The 27,458-nt window shown below is 46.3% G+C and overlaps 3 protein-coding genes across 3 annotated transcripts; 1 reads left to right on the forward strand and 2 right to left on the reverse strand.

The window, feature by feature from the left end:
• Positions 1-5,998: 5,998 nt before the first annotated feature.
• Positions 5,999-6,873, reverse strand: LOC103651792 (V-type proton ATPase 16 kDa proteolipid subunit). The gene is made up of 3 exons (XM_008677490.1): positions 6,804-6,873; positions 6,411-6,693; positions 5,999-6,002 (listed from the first exon to the last, which is right to left on the reverse strand). The coding sequence occupies exons 1-3, from the start codon at positions 6,871-6,873 to the stop codon at positions 5,999-6,001; spliced, it is 357 nt and encodes a 118-aa protein (XP_008675712.1).
• Positions 6,874-6,923: 50 nt separating this feature from the next.
• LOC118476784 (uncharacterized) lies at positions 6,924-7,109 on the reverse strand. Its single transcript, XM_035966559.1, has one exon. The coding sequence runs from the start codon at positions 7,107-7,109 to the stop codon at positions 6,924-6,926; it is 186 nt and encodes a 61-aa protein (XP_035822452.1).
• Positions 7,110-22,599: 15,490 nt separating this feature from the next.
• Positions 22,600-25,526, forward strand: LOC111591151 (uncharacterized). Its single transcript, XM_023302079.2, has 2 exons — positions 22,600-23,189; positions 23,593-25,526. Exons 1-2 carry the CDS (start codon positions 23,176-23,178, stop codon positions 25,142-25,144), a joined length of 1,566 nt encoding a protein of 521 aa, XP_023157847.2. The 5' UTR covers positions 22,600-23,175; the 3' UTR covers positions 25,145-25,526.
• Positions 25,527-27,458: the final 1,932 nt, after the last annotated feature.

Consider the following 27,458-nt stretch of genomic DNA (forward strand, 5'->3'; position numbering starts at 1 on the left):
ACCCATTACTATAAGGTTGGCGGGAAACGCTATCCCCCTTATTTCCACACTTATATTCAAACAAATGCTATCGGCTCGAATTCTACCACCGGCTGAGTCAATTTGAATGGGGGTTGACATGGTAGTAATCGGAAGATTATGTGCTTCTACCCATGATGCAGTAATGAAAGAATGCGTTGCTCCAGTATCAAATAACACTTCTGCAATATGGGAGTCGACTGGGAACATACCTACTATCATGTCGGTGGTCTCCTGAACTGCTTCAGCTTCCAAGTGGTTCAGCCTTCCATGATTATAGCGCTGTTGAGGGCGGTTGCCTACTCCAGGCTGAGACACATTCTGCTTTGCTTGGGCATTGGGGCCTGACTGCTGCTGGGCTGCCTTCTTCGGACATTGCATCACCCAGTGGCCTTGCTCTCCACAGTGGAAACACGCCCTGTTTCCAACCTGAGCTGGTGCTGCCTGACTGTTCTGCTGGTTTGCTGGGGCAGGAAGACGAGGTGCCTGCTGATTCTGCCTTTGAAACTGACCTCCTGACTGGTTGCTCTGACGGTTCTGGTACTGATGCTGAGGATACTGCCTTTGGAACTGCTGATGCTGCTGAGGTGGACGCTGGTTCTGCCTGAACTGCTGAGGTTGATTGCCTGAAAAACGAGGGCGGCTGCTGCTTCCAGGCTGCGGTCCACTGATCTTGCGCTTACGGTCTTCCATCTCCTTGCGCTTTCTCTCCGTCATGATTGCTCTGTCAATCAGGTGCTGGAATGTCGGGAAGGTGTGATTCATCAGCTGATACTGCAGAGGGTCAACCAAGCCTCTCAGGAAACGGTACTGTCGCTTGGCGTCGGTGTTGACATCCTCAGGAGCATAGCGAGACAATTGCAGAAACCTGTCTCGATACTCACTGACAGATGATGACCCTTGCTTAAGGGCCAGGAACTCCTCCTTCTTCACTGTCATCAGACCTGCAGGCACGTGGTACTGACGAAAGCTACCTCTGAATTCTTCCCAGGTGATGGTGTCGGGGTTGGCATGGGTGGCGAGGTAAGACTCCCACCATGACTGGGCTGCTCCTCTCAACAGACGGGGACCATACAAGACTTTCTCCCTGTCATCACACTGAGCGGTATGCAACTCCCGCTCCACAGTGCGCAGCCAATCTTCAGCATCCATGGGGTCAGAAGAGTGAGCGAACGTTGGTGGATGACCTCTCATGAATTCAGCACGCTTGTCTCTGGGCATCTGAGGCATCTGAGGCTGAGGTGGTGCTTGCTGCTGCTGCTGCTGCTGCTGAATGGCGGCCAGAGTCTGACCGATGGCCTGAACTGCCTGAGTCTGCATCAGAAACATCTGCTCAATCGACATCGGGGGCGGGGGCGGCAGCTGCTGCTGCTGGGGCACCTCATCTTGCTGACCGGCTCGCTCCTGCTGAGCACGCCTTCCTCCTCTGCGCCTGTTCTCTGACATCTGCAGAATGCGACCACACATCAGAACTGATCTGGCAAATCTTGCAGCATAAGAAAAGAGAATAGAATTCTTCAACAGCACTGAACAGATGAGCATCTTCACTGATCTCCAACACAGACCACACAGCTTCTCAGATAAAGAGGAAAGTGGAATAAAAGGTTTCCCAACTATATAACTAACTTTATTAACATAGTAGGTGAACCAAAATGCAGGGGATACCCACACTCTGGTAACAATCATTACAAAGATCCAAACCAAACATAGTTCATCATGACAAACATAAATGCACAGGATATAGCAAACTACCCTGTCTAACTAAGACTAACTAAGACTGAGACTAACGCTAAGACTGAAGCTTCTATGTATATATATATTTCGTATTAATTACAAGGTCCAACTCTAACGATCTATGGCTCTAGAGTTATCTTGGTCTTGCAGGCGGGATTGCCATAAGACTGGTGTCCACGCTGAGGTGAGCGGTACGGGTGCTGAGTCCCAACGGGAGCGGGGGAACCACCATCCAAATGACGACGTTCCGCGCGCTCAGCCCGCAGCAGGGCGATCTCAGCACGAGCCCTACTCAGCTCGTCTAATGCATGGTCCAGCTCCGTGTTTAGCACGGCGGCTAGGTTGACTGTGCTGCTCAACCTAGGATTGCCCTCACCGACAGGTGAAACAATCAAGCCTCCTGTGCTGCCAGATGGACGGCGGGGGTAATACTTCAGGTCAAGACTGTCAGCTGCCCCACCGAAAACCGAGCAGTAGTGCGAAAGCGCACGCCGTGCAGCATCTTGCATGGCTGCTTCAGCTGAGTCCCGTTCAGAGATAGAATAGTGCTCTGAACAGGCCTCCGCACCCTGGAGACTGTCCTTCGGGCAGCGCACCAAGCAAGTTGCCTCCCAGCGGTCCGGGTAGACCCCGCGACTGTGCTGGTAGACCACACAGCGATACTCGACGGACCAAGTATGTCGGTCAAATGCCCGACGTAGCAGGGTGTCGAGCGCATCGTGGAAGTGGCACCCGCGAGCAGCGTCGCGAGTGATGGGTCGAGCAACCCATCCTTCCGGCTCAGGGTTAGCAGAGAAGTCGGTGTCGTGGCTCGAGCTGTCGTCGCCATCTCCGTCGTCTGGGTCTCCTCCAGCAGCTACTCCAGAAGCTGGGGCGCCCAGTGGTGGTGCAGGGGGTGGCTCCAGAGGAAGCACAGGGGAGCAGCTCCTCACAGACTCTATCTCCTGGTGGAGCGAGAAGGAAGAGCTCTGCTGCTCCTGTCGTTGACGCTCCTGCTCCTCACGCAGGCGGTGGTGTAGTCTCTCCAAGTGGCTGGACTGTCCGGCCACGGAACGGCGAAGCGGACGCTCAGCAAGGCGGGAGGGTAAGAAGGGGATGACTGACTTTCGTGCAGTGTGTCTAAGTCGAGCCATCTACAAAAGACATCGCAAGCAAAAGGGTGAGAACAGAATTAATATGACCAGCAAGTAATAAGTAAATGAAGGATCAGAATGAAACACAATTTTTTAGCAAGGTATAATATATAGTAGAACATAGGTTTGGTCGGTATGACCAACTTTTGAAGGGATATCAAAGTCAAGGCAGAGACAGAGGTCTATAGTCCTTAGAACGACCATTCTACTCTAGGTTAGCGGTCCTACAGTCAGCACGGCTTTGATACCACTTATGTCACACCCGGTTTTAGAAGGCAAACCGAATGCGAACCATGTACGTGCCAGGATCAGTTATTCACGTACACAGCAGTTACATAACATGGACATCATCACACAGTGCTCAAAATAGTATTAAAAGGGAAATAATAGTCGATTACATCATACGTCTGAGACGTCCATATAGTTCTTACAATAAATCAAAGTGCGGAAAAGAAACGTAGATAACGCGGCCTTCACAGGCAGCCGACTGGGGGTTGCCGCTAACCCACACCTAGAACTCGTCGTAATCTTGGAACTCCTGGAAGTCTCCTTCCACAGCTTCATCTTCGCCTGAGCAGTGGTTGCAATGCTGACAACCTGGGGGGGTTTGGTGTGTAGAGCAAGGGTGAGTACACATCAACATACTCAGCAAGTATCCTGTTTGGCTGTAGTGGACTAGCTTTATGTGGGGGTAAGTCAAGCAGTTGCTTTTAGTTGGTCAGATTATTATTTACTAGTAGAAAGCCAAGTTTTAGCATTTACCCAAGTTATTAACCCGATGTACCCTTTCCAAACGGAAAGAATACCACTTACCAGCACCATAGTCATAACCAAAACCATCAATCTCATAACCACCTGTACCACAATGTCTCTGATCAAGTACCACTAATCACTGGAGCTCCCTTGGCCGCTCATAACCGCGAGCACGGCTGATATATCAGTTTCATAACACTCTGCAGAGGTTGTGCACTTTACCCACAAGCCGTGATTCCCTCTTGCCTCGAGCCGATCAAACCCTTAAACACTACCAAGGTGAATAGGCAGGGTTTCACTACGTAGCCTTTACAAAGATTCCCCGGGGCTGTAGCCACCCGTTAGGTTTCCTAAATGCACCGCACTCCTCCCCAAGGGGCGAACCCAAACTTGGCAGAGCGAGCCGCATACACCGAGCCCCATTGACGGCACGATGGCTAAGTGAACTACACCCCGGATCCTCTAATTATTCAGCTAAGGGCACCCCATTCCACCCTCATGGTTGCACTGTTTTCCCGGGCGGTCATCCATAGAACAGGTCCTTACGGAGAGGCACTCGAGAAACCGCTCGAGCCCCCTTGAAGGTCACAAGTACAACATCATAATAAGAGAAGGGAAAACAGCGTATCATAGATAACCACATCATGTTCATTGATTAGAGTTGAGCAATAGCATAAAGCTAAACAGTAATAATCCAACCCAAATAGGTAAACAAGGACATGGATAACAAAAGCTAGTCAATCCTTAGGTATAAAGGTGTAATGCGGGAGGTGAATTAAATAATGAATAGGACAGAGATAGGTCAAAGGACACTTGCCTCCACCACCCGACTGCTGCTCAGGGGCTTCTCCTGCGAATTCCTCGGGCTCTTCGACTGGGTCGTTCTCTATGCGAGCGCAAACATACATACATCCATCCACATTTAATACAAAAGAACAGTACACCATACAAGGGAACAAATAAAGTGAGTATGCATCAAGTATGACATTCGATATCGCATTTGTTATGGTTAGAAAGAAACGGGAAAGGGTCTCGCAGGGGGTTAAATCTTATGCACTAACGATCAATTACAATTGGTTCTTAACAAAAGACTTCTGTTACATACACTAGTGGGAACCTAATCATTTTAAGTTGATCAACATCGCACGAGATAAACAATTAACTACATGAATCAATTAGCATAACGGAATTTTAAATTAAACTTCCTATTTCAATGGCATATGAACAACGATTAGCCTACTTAAAATAAAATAGCTATGATCACAGAAAGTAAATAAAATAAAATAAAAAATAAATAAAAAAAATAAATAAAAAAAGGGGGGGCGGTTGAACCGGCCCTAGGGGCGGTTGAACCGGCGGCCAGGCGAGCGCGCGGGGGGGGGGGGGGGGGGGTCGGGCTGGCCAGGCGGCCGAGCCGGCCAAACGGCCAGGCGAGCGCGCAGCCAAGGCGGCCAGGGGGCGCGCCGGCGGGGGGCACGGCCGGGGGCTGGCCGAGCCGGCCAGGGCGCGGCCGGGCGGGGCGGGCCGAGCCGGCCATGGCGGCGGCCAAGGCGCCGAGCGGCAAGGGGAAAGGGGAGGGGGGGAAATGGGGAAGGGAGGAGAGGGGGAGGGGGCTCACCGGCGACGGGGACGGGGCGGGGCGGGGCGGCCGAGCGGGGCGGCCGATCGGCGACGGGGAGGGGCGGCGCTAGGGCAGGGGGTAGGGGCGGCGGCGGCTTAGGGTGAGGGAGAGAAAATGAGAGAAAATGAGAGGGAGGGAGAAAGAATTTGGGGAAAAAGGGGAGGGGGGCGGTTGGGCCTTTTGGGCCCAAGGGGGGGCGCCAGGGGCGGCTGGGCCGGCCGGGGTCGGCCCACGGCGCGGGAGAGAGAGACAAAGAGGAGAGAGAAAGAGAGAGAAAAAGAAAGAAAAGATCTTCTCCTCATTTTCGAAATCCGATCTTTTTACATGAATGCATTTGCACTTTCAAAGCAATCAAAAGAAATGCAAGGTTCGGCATGGTGCATCAAACAACATAAAGTATTTAGGGTTTTTCTTACACGGGAAATCCAAACCGAATCCCGCTAGAACTTTGGAAAAGGTCAAGGTGTAGCGAGGGCAAAAAGAAAAAGAAAAGGTAACGCCCGAATTTTGGCGAGTAAAGAAAAGAAAAAAATTCAACTGCAAAATTCGGGGCGTTACATATGCCTAGATAATTCACCACTAATATTTTAACTAAAACTAAGCCTAACTCTATAATTGGCATTTTAAATCTGTTGCTTTGTTGCTTCTAGATAATTCACCACTACCATTGACACAACCCTTACAAGGACAGGTGAAGATAAAATCCAGAAGAAAAGCATGATCCTCCAAAAGCTTGAAATTACCTGCATTGGATGATACATTATTAGTATCAGATAAAAAGGGCAAAAAAGGTAAGGTAACCCTGGCAATCTGTTACACTAAGCAACAACATTTCAGAAGTTACCTAAGATCACATAACCTGTTTTTCTTACAAAGTTGTGAGGTAACTGCCATTTTGATGATTGACTATTTAGCCATAACCTCAAGACCCAACACTGTAACGATCACATAAACATATCATCTAACCCAATGCACAACAATACATTGCTATTGAAGAAGGGGCACATAGACTTCTTTGTTGCTACTTAATTTCTCAAAAACTGTGTATTCTAGATCAGTTTGGCTTGCTTATTTTCTGATGAAAAAATGTTGCAGCTTTGCTTATTCATATATGTTCAAGCATACACACTGCAATCAGAATAGTACAATACCTAACTCTGGTGTCTCTGACGATCCTGATGGCCATGCCGACAGCGAGGCCATCAAGGCTGCATACGAGTTCGAAGGAGAGGTGTGCGTAGCCGTCTAAGAAGTAGGGCTTGGCCTTGGGGTTGATCCCGGCAGAGATGATGGCGACGATGATGAGGTCATAGATGTCGAGGACTCTGGCCATGACGACGAGGACGATGGACTTCATGACAAGCTTGAGGCGCATGACGCCCATGGAGGCGACGCCGACACCACTCTTGGTCGTCTCATAGATGACACCCATGCCTAGACACCAGCGAGGGTGAGCGGTCAGGGGAGTGAGGAATGGACAGTTGGATCCAGCTGGTGAAAGAGACATAGAAGGGAGGGAGGGGAGATCTGAAGGGTGCTTACACGGAAGACAAGAGCGGTGGCGGTGCCGAAGAAGGGCGTCGCCTTGTCGCCGCTGAAGGTGTAGGCCACCATGGGTGGAGGTGGTGGAAGAGGAGAGGATGACGCGGGACCTCTACTTGCTCTCACCGACTGGAGATGGGCTGGGCTAGGCCAGCGAGGACGCGGGAGAGGCTGACACGGAAGCGGGCGACGACGCCGTGGGAGACGACCTCCATGACCTCCACGAAGAGGCTGAGGTTGCGCACCGGCGACACGTACAGTGTTAGCGGGGCCGCCGAGAAGGCCGCCGCCATCAGCAGCTGCAGCATCTTGGACGAACGCATGCCTCCTGGTTCTTCCTCCCCTTCCCCTTCGCCTCCACGACGAGAGCCAACCCAATCAGATCTAGGCGGCTCGGTCTTGGGCGTATGGCGTGGGACACGGGAGTGTTATGAGGCGGCGGTGAGATGGGAGGGACAGACACCGTGATTGCGGGGGACGCCGAGATTGTCGCGGGGGAGGGCGAGCTTGCCGCTGGGACGCCGAGATTGCCGTTGGGGAGGGCGAGGCGGGCGGGGTGCGCTAGCAGCAAGCGGCAGAACGTGCATCTGTGAACGCCTACAATAGGCACTTAAATAGTAGTAGAGATGAGACAAGTTAATATATTACACTCACCGATCTACATGAGGCATGATTAAGATCCTATCAGCCTCTCGCTCTATCACGTGACGAGGCTTTACTGAGTGGTTTTTTCTTGAGCGACGTGTGCGTGTCGCTGAAGAGCCTCTTCAGCCATCATCCATCGGGTTGTCAGCCGGTTGGGCCGGTTGGCACCACTGGTCCCACACCTGTTGCTGCTCTCTCTGGTGGTCCCACTGGTCCCATGGCTGGTGCTGCTGCGCGACCTGGTCCCATGTCGCGTGCTGCACCTCCTCATTGTGCTGCACCTCCTCATTGTGCTGCTCATTCTCATTGTGCTCCTCCTCCTTATTATGTTGCTCCTCAGTGTGCTGCTCATCCTGGTACATACAACTCAAGATTTAGATACAGGTAAATATGTAAACAAATTTATTTGTACAATATATGTTACCGCATCTCCATGTACAGCGCTCAACAGCTCTCGACGTCTGCTGCTGCTCGAAGAACTGCCCTGAAATAGGCCCAGGCCCTTGAACAACCCCTTCACTGTCTTCTTTGACTTTGGCGGTATGCTGCATAAAAAATGACATAATCCTAAAAAATTAAAAACAAATGAAAGAACAAAATAACTTTACTTGTCAAATATCATCAAAATCATGATATATTTGTTCTCTTCTATGCAGAGGTCGCCATGTAACTTTTCTCCTAACATGTTGTCTTCTCCGTCTCTCGGGAAAAGTTAAGTCGTTAACGTCTGCAACTAGTGAATCTAATGCCGGTGCAGGATCAATATGAAAACTAGTTGGCAACTCTTCTTCTTGAAACACCTCATCAACCTGCTCAAGGTGATCAAATTGATATTCATCCTCACCAGGAGTGTATAGGTGTTCGTGGGGATTTACATTGTACACAACCCTCCATGTAGACAACTTCTACTTCTGTTGCTCGTTCATGGCATGACTCCCCGTGGAGATACCAGACCTTATAGTCTGACACGAGACCATGTGAGCACAGGTGGTGTGACCTGCCTCTTGGTGTGGCTAGTCATATCTCTACATTTATTGCATAGACACCTAATATTATCTATTTGTGACAAAGCAACTGCATGGTCCAGAAACATCTGAGTTTTGGCAAATCATTCACTTGTGTGACACCTACTCTTTTTGAAACCTTCATACATCCAATCACGTCTATCACCCATTATTACGGCTGTGTACGAGTAAAAAGTGTGTGTGAGACATTCATGTTTATACACGTCACACTTAACATGTATAATACATACATGTGATGCATAGCGGTCTGAAACGGGTGACACATAGTTTGTAAAAATATATGTAGTTGCAACAAGTAGTAGAATCAATACTTACATAACATGACATTCACAATCAAAATCATTAACTAAAATAAACGCAATTTATATTTAAGCTAATACTTGCAAGGCACACAATTTATATTTAAGCTAACTCTAATCGAATAAAAGTTAACTCCCGTCGGCCACAAAAAACTGACGAAAATAAACAGATTAACATACATATTAAGCACTTCTAATTAATCAAATTTTCATTTGCATTGCATAGATTTAGTATTATACCTCGATGACGTTCTTCGTGGAGGACCTTGCGCGAAATGGATTCGTGGGCGCCGGCGGCGGCTGGACCGGGGAGTGCAGCGACGACGTGTGGTGTAGGAGAGAGGCGGTGGCGGCGTTGGGGCCGAGGAGACGGCGTGGCGGTGGCGTGGCGATGGTGAGGCAGCGACGGCGGTGGGGCACGCGGTGTGGCAGCGGTGGGGCGCCGACGTAGGGGAGGGGCACCGACGTAGTGGAAGGGCGGCGTCATAGGGGCTTGGGGAGGCGCGTGGCGTGGCAGTGGTGGGGCGGCGAGGCGATCGTGGGGCTCTAGCGTAGGGGAGGGGCGGCGGCGTAGGGGAGAGGCGGCGACGCACGGCTGTTCTGTGAGCAGCAAAATGAGCCTGAGTGGGAGTTGACCGCGGCTACCCAGGCCGACGGGAGTTACGTAATCCCTGTCGATTCGTATGTTAGCCGACGGGAGTTAGTTAATCCCCGTCGGCTAGTACGTCAGCCGACGGGGATTAAATTTATTGTCGTCGGCCGTCTTATAGCCGACGGGAATTAGTTTAGCCGACGAGAATCGTTAGGATTCCTGTAGTGCGAGGCCTACGTCGACGACATTGGGGTCAAAACTAAGAAGATTCACAACCTCGTCTCCGACTTGGAAACAACCTTCGCATGCTTGCGGACCAAAAGCATTAAACTCAACCCCGAGAAGTGTGTCTTCGGTGTCCCCCGAGGCATGCTCCTGGGATTCATTGTGTCGGAGTGAGGCATCGAAGCCAACCTCAAGAAGATTTCGACAATCACCAACATGGGCCCGATCAATGATCTCAAAGGAGTCATGGTTCGACCTTGAGGCTTCCAAGAGGGTGACATGCACTACACCAAAAACATACACTTCCTACGGTTTTTTAACTTCCTACAGCTTTTATAACAAACCGTAGGAAATAAATAACTTCCGAGGGGCAACTGGTAGCTCTAGGAAATAAACATAACTTCCTACGGTATTTTATAAAAGCCGTAGGAAGTTAGCTTTCACATGCATTTGTAGTGTGAGATGTTTTATGTGAAAATATGTTGTGATATATAGTTGTTGATATGTTTGTTATGTTGTGGAATGTGGTGTAAAATAGAAATAAACAACATTTGTAGTGTTGGTCAAATTAACTTCCTAGAGGCCAATTGGGTCGTAGGAAGTTAGCTAGATAACTTCCTAGGGCCTACAGTCAGCCGTAGGAAGTTAGCTAGCTAACTTCCTAGGGGCTACAGTCGGTCGTAGGAAGTTAGTCAGCTGACGGCGTTGACGGTGTTAAGCTATTAACTTCCGAGAACCTACTAACTTTCGAGAGGCTTCTTTGGTTATAGGAAGTTAGCTAACTTCCTAGAGGGCTCTAGGAAGGTAAGCAAACTTCCGACAAAAAATTTCCGAGAGCCAAACTTCCGACGGGATGGCTTTACTTCCGAGAGTTTAGCTAACTTCGTAGAGTTTAGGGCTAACTTTCTAGGGTTTAGGCTCTAGGAAGTTCACTATTTTGGTGTAGTGATGGTACTTCGATTACGAAAAGACAACCGAGGGCGCCACAAGCTCACCCTCCCCGAGAAGGACCATTCATCATCGCCAAGGTGTTGAAGCTACGAACATACAAGCTCTGCAACGACCAAGGAGAAGTCTACGAAAATGCTTGGAACATCGAGCAGTTACGTCGCTTTTACCCTTAGAATTCCAAGTTGTTATGTATTCTGAATCCTTATGAATAAAAGGTCTAACGCCTTCAGGCTGAAAAGCGACATCTCAAGATGCTCGTCGACGTTCTCAAGCGGCGCCAAAACAGCCGCCCCGACGTCATTAGGAACAAGGTGGTGGGAGCTTAAGCACTTCGCTTGAGGTTACCACCGTAGGCTCTCACCCAGGCTTCACCATGCCCGGGGTCGTAGGCGGCGACCCCTGGCAGAATGCGGTGGTACTCGAGGTGGTCGTTACCATTCAGCAACCAAGCACGAGCATGGCCACCGTCAACTATTGGCCGCTATGCTTAATTGTAGGTGGATTCACCTCCCCCGCTCGCGGGGAGTGACTTTTTCTACCTACCAATGGGTTTCGGGAAGGCATAATTATGAAGGCTACGCATTCGTTAACATGACCTCCCTATATAACATTGGTGGGGTCCCGTGGTGAAAGGGAAATGTGCCCTTGGGCCATTTTCTAAGTGTTTTGGTGATTTAGTGTCCAACACAAGTGCCTAAGTGTCAAATGGTGGACAAAGTACAAATCAAGTATAAAGGTATGTTTCTCAGACTTAGTACATTGTTTTAGAGACTAATGTATTGTGTCTAAGTGCTGGAAACAGGAGAAAACAAATTGGAGAGAGATAGCTTTGTTTCAGCCAAAGCCAGCTCTGTCTGGGTGCACCGGACTGTCCGGTGGTGCACCAGACAGTGTCCGTTGCGCCAGGCTGGCTCAGGCGAACTTGCTGCTCTCGGAAAGGAATTAACGGCATACGGCTATAATTCACCGGACTGTCCGGTGTGCACCGGACTGTCCGGTGAGCCAACGGTCGGCCGGGCCAACGGTCGGCTGCGCGATCTGCGCAAGACACGTGGCCGAGCCAACGGTCGGGAGGGGGCACCAGACTGTCCGATGTGCACCGGACAGTGTCCGGTGCGCCAACGGCTCCAAGGCTGCCAACGGTTGGCTTCGCCAAATAAGGAAGGAGATCCGCACCGGACAGTGTCCGGTGGTGCATCGGACTGTTCGGTGTGCCAGGCGACAGAAGGCAAGAATTGCCTTCCCGGATTGCTCTCAACGGCTCCTAGCTGCCTTGGGGCTATAAAAGGGACCCCTAGGCGCATGAAGGAGAACACCAAGCTGAGAGCACCTAGAGGGGGGTGAATAGGTGATCTTGTGAAACTTGAAAACTTAAGCCACAAAACTTGGATTAAGCGTTAGCACAGTTAAAGCCAAGTGGCTAGAGCGAAGATCTTGCACAACACGATAACCACAAGGAGTTCAACACAGAGAAGACACAGTGATTTATCCCGTGGTTCGGCCAAGTACAAAACTTGCCTACTCCACGTTGTGGCGTCCCAACGGACGAGAGTTGCACTCAACTCCTCTCAAGTGATCCAATGATCAACTTGAATACCACAGTGTTATGCTTTTCCTTTCTTATCTCGTTCGCGAGGAATCTCCACAACTTGGAGTCTCTCACCCTTACACTTGAAGTTCACAAAGAAGCACGGAGTAAGGGAGAGAAGCAACACACACAAATCCACAGCAAAATGCGCACACACACGGCCAAGAATCGAGCTCAAGAGACTATCTCAAAGTTCTCACTAGAACGGAGCTCGAATCACTTAGAATGACAAACGAATGCGCAAAGACTGAGTGTGGATGATCAAGAATGCTCTAAGGTTGCTTGGTGTACTCCTCCATGCGCCTAGGGGTCCCTTTTATAGCCCCAAGGCAGCTAGGAGCCGTTAAGAGCAAAACTGGAAGGCTGATCTTGCCTTCTGTCGACTGGTGCACCGGACAGTCCGGTGCACACCGGACACTGTCCGGTGCCCGATTTCTTTCCTTAAACGGCGCAGCCGACCGTTGCAGATCTGGGAGCCGTTGGCGCACCGGACATGTCCGGTGCACACCGGACAGTCCGGTGCCCCCTTCCGACCGTTGGCTCGGCCACGTGTCCCGCGCAGATCGCGCGGCCGACCGTTGGCCCGGCCGACCGTTGGCTCACCGGACAGTCCGGTGCACACCGGACAGTCCGGTGAATTTTAGCCGTACGTCGTCGGCGAATTCCCGAGAGCGGCCAGTTCGCCCGAGTCAGTCTGGCGCACCGGACACTGTCCGGTGCACCACCGGACAGTCCGGTGCCCCAGACCGAACAGCCTTTGGCTGTACACAGCCAACTTTTCTTTGACTCGCTTTCTCCTGTTTCAAGCACTTAGACACACTATATTAGTCTCCAAAACAATGTACTAAGGCTTAGAAACATACCTTTACTCTTGATTTTCACTTTGTTCATCCATGGGCATAAATTCACATTTAAGCACTTGTGTTTGCACTTAATCACCAAAATACTTAGAAATGGCCCAAGGGCACATTTCCCTTTCAATCTCCCCCTTTTTGGTGATTTATGCCAACACAACATAAAGCAACTAGAACAAGTGCAAAATCACTTCAATTAAAAACTCAAATTTGTTTTGGTTCAATTTTGGCATATATGGATCATCCTTTGCCACCACTTGGTTTGTTTTTGCAAATCCAACTCAAATCTCTATCTCTAAGTCAAACGCACATGTTGAAGCATAAAGAGAGTCATTCCAAAAGAGATCGATCAAAGATTTCAAAAACTCCCCCTATTTCCCATAATCAACACTTCTCCCCACAAGAGGCCAACTTTTGACAAAAGAGACAATGCAAGAGTTATGACAAACCAGAAGCTCTATTCTACTATTTTCAAAGTTTCTCAAGTGGTAGCTGATCCATCTATTGCTTTGGCCTTTATTTTCTCCCCCTTTGGCATCAAGCACCAAAACGGGATCAATCTTGGCCCATTAACCCTATTGCCTCATCAAAATCTTCAATTAAGAGCAAATGGCAATAAGAGTTCATGAGATGAACTTGGAATAAGTTACCCTCTCATCGGAGTGCAGTGGAAGTCTTTCATGGTCCAAGTCCACCTTTTCCCTTTCAATTCTCCTTCAAAACTTAATCAAGCATAACTCAAGCATATGGTTAGTCTCAAAGGGTCAAGTTGTAGCACAACTCCCCCTAAATATGTGCATCACTTACACAGGGACTTGTGAGGTCCAGGGAATGTTTGTACAACTTGAGCACCACAATAAGCAACAAAATGCAGAATGAACATGATCAAAGGCATAAACACATGTCTGCTACAATTCAATCCAAGTTCCGCGAATCTAAGACATTTAGCTCACTACGCAGCCTGCAAAAGGTCTTCTCATCTAGAGGCTTAGTAAAGATATCGGCTAGCTGGTTCTCGGTACTAACATGAAACACTTTGATATCTCCCTTTTGCTGGTGGTCTCTCAAAAAGTGATGCCGGATGTCTATGTGCTTTGTGCGGCTGTGCTCAACAGGATTTTCCGCCATGCGGATAGCACTCTCATTATCACATAGGAGTGGGACTTTGCTCAAATTGTAGCCAAAGTCCCTGAGGGTTTGCCTCATCCAAAGTAGTTGCGCGCAACACTGTCCTGCGGCAACATACTCGGCCTCAGCGGTGGATAGGGCAACGGAGGTTTGTTTCTTAGAGTTCCATGACACCAGGGACCTTCCTAAGAATTGGCACGTCCCCGATGTACTCTTCCTATCGACCTTACATCCAGCATAGTCGGAATCTGAATATCCAATTAAGTCAAAGGTAGACCCCTTTGGATACCAGAGCCCGAAGCAAGGCGTAGCAACTAAATATCTAAGGATTCGCTTCACCGCCACTAGGTGACACTCCTTAGGATCGGATTGAAATCTAGCACACATGCATACGCTAAGCATAATATCCGGTCTACTAGCACATAAATAAAGTAAAGACCCTATCATTGACCGGTATGCTTTTTGATCAACAGACTTACCTCCTTTGTTGAGGTCGGTGTGTCCGTCAGTCCCCATCGGAGTCTTCGCGGGCTTGGCGTCCTTCATCCCAAACCGCTTCAGCAAATCTTGCGTGTACTTCGTTTGGGAGATGAAGGTGTCGTCCTTGAGTTGCTTCACTTGGAACCCAAGGAAGTAGTTCAACTCGCCCATCATTGACATCTCGAATTTCTGCGTCATCACCCTGCTAAACTCTTCACAAGACTTTTTATTAGTAGAACCAAATATTATGTCATCGACATAAATTTGGCACACAAACAAATCACCATCACATGTCTTAGTGAAAAGAGTTGGATCGGCTTTCCCAACCTTAAAAGCATTAGCAATTAAGAAATCTCTAAGGCATTCATACCATGCTCTTGGGGCTTGCTTAAGTCCATAGAGCGCCTTAGAGAGCTTACACACGTGGTTGGGGTACCGTTCATCCTCGAAGCCAGGGGGTTGCTCTACGTACACCTCCTCCTTTATTGGCCCGTTGAGGAAAGCACTTGATAGTCGCCTAGAGGGGGGGTGAATAGGGCGAAACTGAAATTTACAAGTATAAACACAACTACAAGCCGAGTTAGCGTTAGTAATGAAGAATCGAGTCCGTGAGAGAGGGCGCAAAAACAAATCCCAAGCGAATAAGCAAGTAAGACACGGAGATTTGTTTTACCGAGGTTCGGTTCTTGCAAACCTACTCCCCGTTGAGGAGGCCACAAAGGCCGGGTCTCTTTCAACCCTTCCCTCTCTCAAACGATCCACGGATCGAGTGAGCTTTCTCTTCTCTATCACTTGGAACACAAAGTTCCCACAAGGACCACCACAAGTTTGGTGTCTCTTGCCTCAATTATAAGTGAGTTTGATTGCAAAGAAAGAATCAAGAAAGAAGAAAGCAATCCAAGCGCAAGAGCTCGAAAGAACACAAGCAAATCACTCTCTCTAGTCACTATGGCGTTGTGTGGAATTTGGAGAGGATTTGATCTTTTTGGTGTGTCTAGAATTGAATGCTAGAGCTCTTGTAGTAGTTGGGAAGTGGAAAACTTGGATGCAATGAATGGTGGGGTGGTTGGGGTATTTATAGCCCCAACCACCAAAAGTGTGTGAATCATCTAGGCCCCTCTAGTAATGTTTTGGTAATTAATGACAACTACTTGTGGACTAACGATTCTTGGAGAAATAAGAATGCAGGGTTGGACCACATAGAACAGGAAATGTTGAAGAGTCATACGCATTGGTTGTGGATCAGATGAAGGCAAAGGTATAATATAGGTTTTACTTTTGCCGGTCTTGAGGAGTTTAGAGAAGATACCTGACCGGATTAGTAGGCTAGATAGCCGTACTATTAAGAGGGGTCAATGACTTAGATCTGTGTAAAACTTAGTGCCTCATAGAGCATCAAGTAGTTGCATTTGCATGAGGACTAACAGCGCTTCTCATTTCGTGAGTTAAAAGTTCATTCAAGAGCATGTTTGAAATTTGAGAAGTCTTGGTCGCGCGGACTGTCCGGCCCTTGGGGGCGGACCGTCCGCGATCCTCCAGAGGGTCCGAAGTCTGACCATTTGTGTTGGCACTGTGTTCTATTGCACTGCGGACCGTCCGGGCCTTAGGGCCGGACCGTCCGCAGTCCTGACCAGAGAAAGGTAGCTTCGGGTCTGTCCCTGAATTATAGGCGGACGGTCCGCCTGTGAGGCGCGGACGGTCCGCATGTGTCTAACTCGTTTTTGAACAGGGACTGTGTGTTTTTATCGATTTGTACTACGGACTGTCCGGGTGACAAGTCCGGACAGTACTGCCTCAGGTCGCGGACCGTCCGGGAATTATAGCCGGACGGTCCGCACGTGTTAACTCCGTTTGACCCGAGGCTCGGGTGTTTGAATCTGCCAGGTCGCGGACGGTCCGGGCTTGAAGGGCGGACAGTCCGGACACACCTTTTGAGACAGCTCTGACATGTTTCAACGGTCATTATAGCCGTTATGTTGTACGGCGGACCGTCCGGCCCTAGGGCGCGGACGGTCCGCGTGTGCGCAGAATTGCCCCCCTTTGCACATAACGGTTGGATTTAGATGGGGGGCTATAAATAGAAGGGTAGCTCGTGTGTGAGAGCTCTCTTAGCCATTCCTTGAACACATTGAGCTCATTTGTGATCCTCCAACTCACTCTCTCACACTCTTTGCTTGAGATTGCATTCTAGTGAGAGATTGAGGGTTCCTAGTGCATTTGCATCATTTGGTGATCCTTGAGGCACTAGGTGGTACACCGAGCAAGCGTCGTTGGCTTGTTACTCTTGGAGGTTGCCGCCTCCTAGACGGCTCGGGTGATTGTCTCCGTCGAGCTCTCCAAGAAGATTGTGGAGAAGTCGCGGTGTTGATTGTGAGGGGTTCGCGCCTACCTCGCCGGAGCGGCAAAGGTGACATTAGTGGAATCGAGGTATTGAGTGATTTCTTGTCCACTTGGCTCAAAGATCAAGTCGTGTCTTGATAGAGGAGCAAGTGAGAGCTTGAAGTCCACCTCAACGTGGATTAGGGGTGATCGGCAAATCACCGATACCACGGGATAAATTTCGGTGTCTATTCCTTCTAGCATTACTTATTGCCTTGCAATTGATTAGTGTTTTGCTTATTGTTCTTCAAAGTATTCAATCTCCGTAGTTGTCTTTCATACATTGTTTACTTATTGACACTAGTAAATTTATTCCCCTTGTTGTATTGATTAAATTTACTTAGTATTGTTGTTTTTAGTCAAAACCGTCTATTCACCCCCCCTCTAGCCGGTGTCCTAGATCCTACAAGTGGTATCAGAGGCGAGGACTCCATTGTTTGTGGATCTAATCATCCCGGAGTGGGACAATATGGCTAGTAACAACAATGTGCACATTGGGAAGCCACCGCACTTTGATGGAAACAATTATGATTATTGGAAAATAAGAATGTCAATGCATCTTAGAGCAATGGGTGGAAAAATTTGGCAAATTGTTAGAGATGGATTTGTTGTATTGAAGGAAGATGAACCATCAGTTAGTGATAATGAGAATATCCTCACAAATGATCAAGCCATGAATGTCTTTTATGATGCTCTTGATATAAATGAGTTCAATCGTATCAAGAATCTCACAACCGCTCATGAGATTTGGGTAAAACTAATGGAAATTCATGAAGGAACTACAATTGTGAAGAGTGCCAAACTATATGTGTGCAAAGGGAAGTTTGAGCAATTTATTATGAAAGAAGATGAGAGTGTATCCGATATGTTCAATCGATTGAATGAGATTGTAAATGAACTCAAAGGACTTGGTTTTAATGTACCGGATGTGGATTTCACACACAAGTTCCTTAGATCACTTCCGGAGAAATATGAGACTATTGTGACAATGCTAGTAAGGAGTGATCTATCTACAACCTCTCCAACCGAAGTATTGGGAGAAATTCTCACTCAAGATATATTTAAGAAGTCACAAGCCGATGCTTTAAGTTTGGCAAAGAAGGTGAAAAATGAATCTATTGCTCTCAAAGCCAAGGCCTCAAAGGCAATTGAAAAGGAAGATAGCAATGATGAAGAAAATGAAAGTGAGAGTGATTGTGACATGGCTTTATTTGTAAGGAAATTCAATAAATTCATGAAGATGAAAAGAGGTCAACCTAGAAGAGGTCAAACATCTAGAAGAAATGCTTTCAATGATAGAAAATGTTTTGAGTGTGGGGAACCCGGTCACATTGCCATGAATTGTCCAAGCAAGAAGAAGAAGGGCAAAGATGAAAGTGACAAGAAGAAAAAGAAATACTATAACAAGAAGAAAGATGGCAAAGCCTACTTAGTTGAATGGGACTCGGATGATAGCTCGGATGATGATGATGATGACACCTCATCCAAGCTTAATGCCGGAATTGCCATCAAGGAAGCTCCCTCACTCTTCTCATCCCCCCATTGTCTCATGGCAAAGGGAGATGCTAAGGTAAAAATCATCACCGATTTAAATGATATAAATGATGATGATGATATCGATGATGTTGATGATGATGGCTATTCATATGATGATCTTGTTAGAATGTTAGGTGAGGCCGATGACTACATGCACAAAGAAAAAGAAAAATTTAAGGCCTTGAAGGAATTGTATAAAAACCTCCAAGTGTCTTTTGAGGAGCTCAAGACCTCTCACAATGATCTCAAAGAAAATTGTGAGAAGCTTGCGGATGCTCAAAAATCATCTATTGTGCATGAAGTTGAGGTGGTCACTAAGGATGTTGGAGTCACTTGTGACTTACTTGATAGTCTTACAAGTGAACCACTACCTACTAACTCTATTTGTGATAAATGCAAAATTTCTCTCAATGATAATATTGCTCTTGATGAATCAAAAATTATTGTTGAGAATGAAGTGTTAGTGGATAGAATAAATACTCTAACTCATGACCTAGAAAAGGCATATGGTGGTAAGAAGAAGTTGGATTTCATATTGGGAAGTCAACGATGTTCTCTCAACCGTGAAGGTCTTGGATATGTTCCCAAGAAAGGAAAGAATGCTTTTGTAAAGCAAAAGACATTGTTTGTGAAAGAATGTGACAAAGTGTGTCACAAGTGTCACAAAAAGGGACATGTTAAGAAAAATTGTCCCAAGTTCAAACATGTATCCTCCACTTGTTTTGAGCATTGTTATGTTCTTTCTCATAATGCAAAAGGTGTTCATGCTAAATTTGTTGGTACTTCAATTGTTGGAAACAAAAAGAAAGCTATTTGGGTGCCAAAGACCTTGGTCACTAACATCCAAGGACCCAAGCAAGTTTGGGTACCTAAAAGAGATTGATTTCCTTTTGTAGGTAAACTACAAGGCGGGAGGGAATCATTGGGTGTTGGATAGTGGATGTACTCAACACATGACCGGGGATATGAAGATGTTTACCCAAATGAGTGAGGAAGATTGCTCAAATTATGATAGTATCACATTTGGAGATAATCGTAAAGGAAAGGTTAAAGGTTTGGGTAAAATTGCTATTTCAAATGATCATTCTATATCAAATGTGCTATTGGTTGAGTCTTTGAACTTTAATTTACTTTCCGTAGCTCAATTATGTGATTTAGGATTTTGTTGCAATTTCACAGTTGAAGATGTTATTATCTCTAGTGTTGACGGTAGCAATCTTAAATTTAAAGGTTTTAGACATGAAAATCTTTATCTTGTTGATTTCTCATCTAATGAGGCAAAGCTCACAACTTGCTTATTTTCAAAAGCTTCACTAGGTTGGTTATGGCATAGAAGACTTGGTCATGTTGGGATGAAGCAACTCAATCGGTTAACCAAGCATGACTTAGTTCGAGGCTTGAAAGATGTGAAGTTTGAAAAGAACAAATTGTGTAGCTCTTGTCAAGCCGGTAAGCAAGTGGCAAATACTCATCCAAATAAAAGTCAAATGTCCACTCATCGACCTTTGGAATTACTTCACATGGATTTATTTGGGCCCACATCTTTTGTAAGTATTGGTGGTAATTCTTATTGTCTTGTGATTGTGGATGACTATTCAAGATTTACTTGGGTTTATTTTCTACGAGACAAATCCAATGTGTTTGAAACATTCAAGTCATTTGCTATATTGGCTCAAAATCAATTTGATTTCGACATCAAAAAGGTTAGAAGTGATAATGGGTCGGAATTCAAAAATGCAAGAATTGATCAATATTGTGATGACAAGGGTATCAAACATGAATTCTCTTCCAAATATACCCCGGAACAAAACGGTATTGTTGAAAGAAAGAATAGAACTCTTATTGATATGGCAAGGTCTATGTTAGCGGAATATAATATATCGGATTCTTATTGGGCCGAGGCAATAAATACCGCTTGTCATTCATCAAATAGACTATATTGTCACAAACTCTTGAAGAAAACTCCATATGAATTGCTCATTGGTAGAAAGCCAAATATCTCATATTTTAGGGTATTTGGTTGCAAATGTTATATTTTGAGAAAGGGAAGCCGGCTTTCTAAATTTGAGAAGAAATGTGATGAGGGTTTTCTTCTTGGATATTCATCAAATAGTAAGGCTTATAGAGTCTTCAACAAAACTCATGGTATTATTGAGGAAGCATATGATGTTGAATTTGATGAAACAAATGGGTCTCAAGATGAGAGTGATAATCTCGATGATGTTGGGGGAACTCAATTGATAAATGCAATGAAAACAATGGCCATTGGTGAAATAAAACCTAAGGAAGATGATGATGAAGATAGTGTGGTTGTTATTCCTTCATCCTCAACTATAAATGAGGAAGATCACCAAAGCAAACCACTCGATGAAACCATGGATACTCATGATCAAGGTACTTCAAGACCTACGGTTTCTCCTAATGCTTCATCAAGCAACTATCAAACGGTATCAAGAATTCATCATTCCATTGTGAAGGATCACCCGGTTGATCAAATTGTGGGTGATATTAGTAAGGGTGTTCAAACTCGCTCTCGCATAGCTTCATTTTGTGAACATTTCTCTTTTGTATCTTGTATGGAACCTAACCGTGTAGATGAAGCTCTACTTGATGTTGATTGGGTGAATGCAATGCATGAAGAATTAAATAACTTCACTCGAAATGAAGTTTGGGAGCTTGTTGAGAGACCAAAGAACCACAATGTTATTGGTACAAAATGGGTGTTCCGCAACAAGCACAATGAAGATGGTGTGGTAGTAAGAAACAAGGCAAGATTAGTTGCACAAGGATATACTCAAATTGAAGGATTGGATTTTGGGGAGACATTTGCTCCCGTAGCAAGATTAGAAGCAATCCGGATTCTACTTGCTTATGCTTGTGCACACAATATCAAGCTCTACCAAATGGATGTAAAGAGTGCCTTTCTAAATGGTAAGATTAGTGAACTAGTGTATGTTGAACAACCTCCCGGTTTTGAGGACCCCAAAAGACCTAACCATGTGTTCAAGCTCTCTAAAGCTCTCTATGGGCTTAAGCAAGCTCCACGCGCTTGGTATGAAAGGCTTAGGGATTTCTTGCTTTCCAAAGACTTCAAAATTGGGAAGGTTGACACTACTCTATTCACTAAAAGAATTGGTAAAGATTTATTTGTTTGTCAAATCTACGTTGATGATATTATTTTTGGATCTACTAATGAATTATTTTGTGAGGAGTTCGGAAAAATGATGTCAAAGGAATTTGAAATGTCTATGATAGGAGAATTGAGCTTCTTTCTTGGCCTTCAAATCAAACAATTGAAAGATGGAATTTTTATAAGTCAATCAAAATATTTGAGGGACATGCTCAAGAAGTTTGGTTTAGAAAATGCTAAGCCTATCAAGACTCCAATGGCAACAAATGGTCATCTAGACTTAGATGAAGGAGGTACAATAGTTGATCAAAAACTTTATCGTTCAATAATTGGTAGTTTGCTTTATATTACCGCATCTAGGCCCGATGTTATGTTTAGTGTATGCATGTGTGCTCGATTTCAAGCTTCTCCTAGAGAGATTCACTTGAAGGCCGCTAAAAGGATTCTAAGATATTTGAAGTATACTCCCAATATTGGTCTATGGTATCCCAAAGGTGCTCAATTTGAATTAATTGGATATTCGGATTCGGACTATGCGGGGTGCAAAGTTGATAGAAAAAGCACCTCCGGTTGTTGTCAATTTCTTGGTAGATCTCTTGTTTCATGGTCTTCTAAGAAACAAAATTCGGTTGCTCTATCTACCGCCGAGGCGGAATATATATCGGCCGGAAATTGTTGTGCTCAACTATTATGGATGAAACAAACCTTATTGGACTATGGAATTATTTTCAAGAATGTGCCTCTCATGTGTGATAATGAGAGTGCGGTGAAATTGGCTACCAATCCGGTCCAACATTCAAGAACCAAGCATATTGATATACGGCATCACTTCTTAAGAGATCATGTTGGCAAGGGAGATATCTCTATTTATTCCATTGGCACCGATGATCAATTAGCAGACATTTTTACAAAACCTTTGGATGAAACAAGATTTTGTTCTCTAAGAAGTGAAATGAATGTGATCGATATCTCTAATGTGACTTGAAGTTGATCACACATGTGTCGCCTTGCATCTTGGGTCTAAGTATGTTTTTTTTGTGCTATTTATTTGGTATTATTTGTGCATTTTTCATTTCTAATTACTCTAGATAGTTTAATTCAAAAATCTTGCATTTCTCAAATACATCATAAGTATATGCATGCATACCAACTTTTGGATTGGTCAAAATGTCCATATATGAGCACCAATTCGGATTCGGAATTCAAAATCAGAAAGTGGACAGAAATTGGAAAAATGAGTATCAGGCCGCGGACCGTCCGCCCATGGACCGCGGACCGTCCGCAGCATCAAGCAATGGACAGTCCGAGCAGCCTCGCAGACTGTCTGAGGTCATCAGGACGCGGACCGTCCGCCGCCCCCGCGCGGACCGTCCGCGACAGGGCAGAAAAAGGACCAGAGCCCGCAGACTTGCCAGTTGTGCCTATTCGGTTGTTCTCTCTTGCTCTCCACTCGCTATATCCTCTCTTGTGTCGAGTGTGCGCGGACCGTGAAGTGAAGTTGCGTGCGGACAGTCCGACAGCTTGCTGCACCATTCCCTCAACATGTCTTCATCACGGTATCTTCAAATCTTGTGGATTTAATCAAATTTCATCAACTTTGAGATTATTTGGGTTTCTTCTCTGATCTGAAATTGAGCAGTGGGTTTCAAAATCTGATTGGTGGGATTGTTAGTTCTTCTCAATATCAATGCTATGCAAAATTTTCAACTTATTTGGCTGGGTATTATCTGCAAAACCATCAAATTGAACACTTGTGGCGGCTAGGGTTCTTGGAGTCGCCCCTGGTCGGTCGCGGACCGTCCGCCTGGTGGACGCGGACCGTCCGGGCCTCTGGCGCGGACCGTCCGGCCCCCTAGCGCGGACAGTCCGGACCCTGGCAGAGCATTACAGTTCCATTCCTTTTATAAATGGTGATTGGTTTCAATTATTCATCTATGGATGTTTGTCACATTGTTGCAGTGGTCTTGGTGGTCTACGCAAGAAACTTGCAGGTCGCTTTAAATCCAAGCGCCCTCGAGGAAATGATGATGATTATGTACCAACCACTGATTCAGAAGCCCAATCCTCAGCTGGGGGCACTGAATCCATGGATGCGGAAGATTTTCCTCATGTTCATCCTGATTATCCCATTGATATCCAAGGATGGACTTTCCCAAAGCGGAGATTTTCTATGACTGAGTACTGCTCTCGACGGACTGTGAATCAGTATGCTCTGCCATCAGATACCAACATCCAGTTTTTCCACACGCAGCTGCAGTTTGATGTTTTCTGGGGCACCCTGGTGGATACTAATTTCCATAAGCATCAGGTGATTGATTGGTCATTCCTGCTCAGTCAATCAGTCATGGAGGGTTTGATCCCTAAGTTTGAGGCATGCGGACTATATCAGTTTATGGGGCAGCGCACAGATTTTAATGAAATGGCTGTTAAGCAATTCTTGGCTACCTCAGAGATTGATATTGCAGAAGAATCCATCACCTGGATGACTGGCTTCAAGCGCTACTCTGCTTCTTTTGCTGACTTTGCAGCTGCCAACAGTCTGAACTATGGCACCATTTCTGCTGGAGTGGATCTTTATACTGAAGACAATTTTGAGGATTTTGTGCAGTTTTATGAGCCAGCCAGACTTGGTATACCCAGGAGATTTGGTGAGACAGCAGGACTCAGACATCATCCTGCTGTCATCAACAAGATTGCCAGAGTCACCATCCTTCCCAAGAGTGGTGATAAGAGTAAAATCAGGGAGAAGTTCTGGAACATAATTCATCACATTATGAATGGAGAAGTCATGAACATTGTTCTTTTCATGATGAGGCAGCTTAATGATTTAAAGATGGACAAGAATCAAAACTTGGCATATGCTCCATACATTATGGCTCTTATCAAATCCAAGACAAGATTTGAGGGCCCATGTGAGATTGTCCACACTCCATTCAGGCCTTTTAAGAATGAGATAGGGTTTCTCACCAGGCCACTCACTCCATTCCCAGATGATGAGGAAGACCCTGGCTATGAGGGTGGAGCAGCGCCTAATGTTGAGGAACAGCAGATGCCTCCTCCTCCACCTCCTCCTCAGCCTCAGCACTATTGGGAGCCTGCTCCAGGATATTTTGATCCTTATTTTCACAACATGCAGCAAGGGCTGGAGGCTCATATTGATACTCGATTTGAGGGGTTGATGTCACATGTGGATCACCGCCTCGATGACATGCGGTCTCGCTTTGACGACAACTGGGATGTGCTCAACTCTGAATTTTCTGACCTTCGTGATCACATTCACACTAATGTCACTGATCCCATCATGTCAAGGCTGAATAATATGCAACAAAGCTTTCAAGATAACATGGGTGCTCTCTCCAGTCAGTTTGATAATCTTTCTACAACTGACAACATGCATGATATCAGTCAGAGGCAGCAGCAGCTCCAGCAGGACTTTGACCAGTTCTCCTCCCTGTTTGACACCTTCCGCACTCATTATTACCACATGCATCCTCCGCCGAGTGATCAGTAAGGCCTCTCCTTTGTGGCAATTGATGCCAAAGGGGGAGAGAAGTGATGAGAAGTTGTCAGGCGTCTCCTTCAGGGGGAGTTGGTGGTTCTATGTGGACACTAAGACCATGCATATGCATTTTATCTTTTTTGTGCCGTTTTAGTTTATGTCTTATGCATTTGGAACTTGGTTCGATCTATTAACTCTATGTCGTATGTCTGTGGATTATTATCTGTAATATTCTGTGGGATGAACTATGTTTTAGTTCAAATTACTCTGTGTGTGGTTAATCGAGATGTGATTATAATTGCTGCGCTCACTCTACGAATCATCGCTTGTATGTCTCGATAACCATGTTTGTAGGAAAGTCTCCATCAAGCTCTAATATATTATGTGTGTTATATCTTCAACTTCAAATAATCCTGCACACACTTAGGGGGAGCCCTTCTTGCATACTGAGTTTCTATTGGGATTTATCTATCTTTTGGACAGAACTTCAATTCAAGATAAGTCCTATGAAACTCATCTCCAAAATCTATTTTATACCTTAGGTATGAGAGAGATTTGGAGAAACTAAACTTCTCTTTAATATACTATGTGGTGTTGTCATCAATTACCAAAAAGGGGGAGATTGTGAATCATCTAGGCCCCTCTAGTAATGTTTTGGTAATTAATGACAACTACTTGTGGACTAACGATTCTTGGAGAAATAAGAATGCAGGGTTGGACCACATAGAACAGGAAATGTTGAAGAGTCATACGCATTGGTTGTGGATCAGATGAAGGCAAAGGTATAATATAGGTTTTACTTTTGCCGGTCTTGAGGAGTTTAGAGAAGATACCTGACCGGATTAGTAGGCTAGATAGCCGTACTATTAAGAGGGGTCAATGACTTAGATCTGTGTAAAACTTAGTGCCTCATAGAGCATCAAGTAGTTGCATTTGCATGAGGACTAACAGCGCTTCTCATTTCGTGAGTTAAAAGTTCATTCAAGAGCATGTTTGAAATTTGAGAAGTCTTGGTCGCGCGGACTGTCCGGCCCTTGGGGGCGGACCGTCCGCGATCCTCCAGAGGGTCCGAAGTCTGACCATTTGTGTTGGCACTGTGTTCTATTGCACTGCGGACCGTCCGGGCCTTAGGGCCGGACCGTCCGCAGTCCTGACCAGAGAAAGGTAGCTTCGGGTCTGTCCCTGAATTATAGGCGGACGGTCCGCCTGTGAGGCGCGGACGGTCCGCATGTGTCTAACTCGTTTTTGAACAGGGACTGTGTGTTTTTATCGATTTGTACTACGGACTGTCCGGGTGACAAGTCCGGACAGTACTGCCTCAGGTCGCGGACCGTCCGGGAATTATAGCCGGACGGTCCGCACGTGTTAACTCCGTTTGACCCGAGGCTCGGGTGTTTGAATCTGCCAGGTCGCGGACGGTCCGGGCTTGAAGGGCGGACAGTCCGGACACACCTTTTGAGACAGCTCTGACATGTTTCAACGGTCATTATAGCCGTTATGTTGTACGGCGGACCGTCCGGCCCTAGGGCGCGGACGGTCCGCGTGTGCGCAGAATTGCCCCCCTTTGCACATAACGGTTGGATTTAGATGGGGGGCTATAAATAGAAGGGTAGCTCGTGTGTGAGAGCTCTCTTAGCCATTCCTTGAACACATTGAGCTCATTTGTGATCCTCCAACTCACTCTCTCACACTCTTTGCTTGAGATTGCATTCTAGTGAGAGATTGAGGGTTCCTAGTGCATTTGCATCATTTGGTGATCCTTGAGGCACTAGGTGGTACACCGAGCAAGCGTCGTTGGCTTGTTACTCTTGGAGGTTGCCGCCTCCTAGACGGCTCGGGTGATTGTCTCCGTCGAGCTCTCCAAGAAGATTGTGGAGAAGTCGCGGTGTTGATTGTGAGGGGTTCGCGCCTACCTCGCCGGAGCGGCAAAGGTGACATTAGTGGAATCGAGGTATTGAGTGATTTCTTGTCCACTTGGCTCAAAGATCAAGTCGTGTCTTGATAGAGGAGCAAGTGAGAGCTTGAAGTCCACCTCAACGTGGATTAGGGGTGATCGGCAAATCACCGATACCACGGGATAAATTTCGGTGTCTATTCCTTCTAGCATTACTTATTGCCTTGCAATTGATTAGTGTTTTGCTTATTGTTCTTCAAAGTATTCAATCTCCGTAGTTGTCTTTCATACATTGTTTACTTATTGACACTAGTAAATTTATTCCCCTTGTTGTATTGATTAAATTTACTTAGTATTGTTGTTTTTAGTCAAAACCGTCTATTCACCCCCCCTCTAGCCGGTGTCCTAGATCCTACAAAGTGGTCGTTGGGA

Source organism: Zea mays, chromosome 3 (genome assembly GCF_902167145.1).
Source record: "Zea mays cultivar B73 chromosome 3, Zm-B73-REFERENCE-NAM-5.0, whole genome shotgun sequence".
NCBI lineage: Eukaryota > Viridiplantae > Streptophyta > Magnoliopsida > Poales > Poaceae > Zea > Zea mays.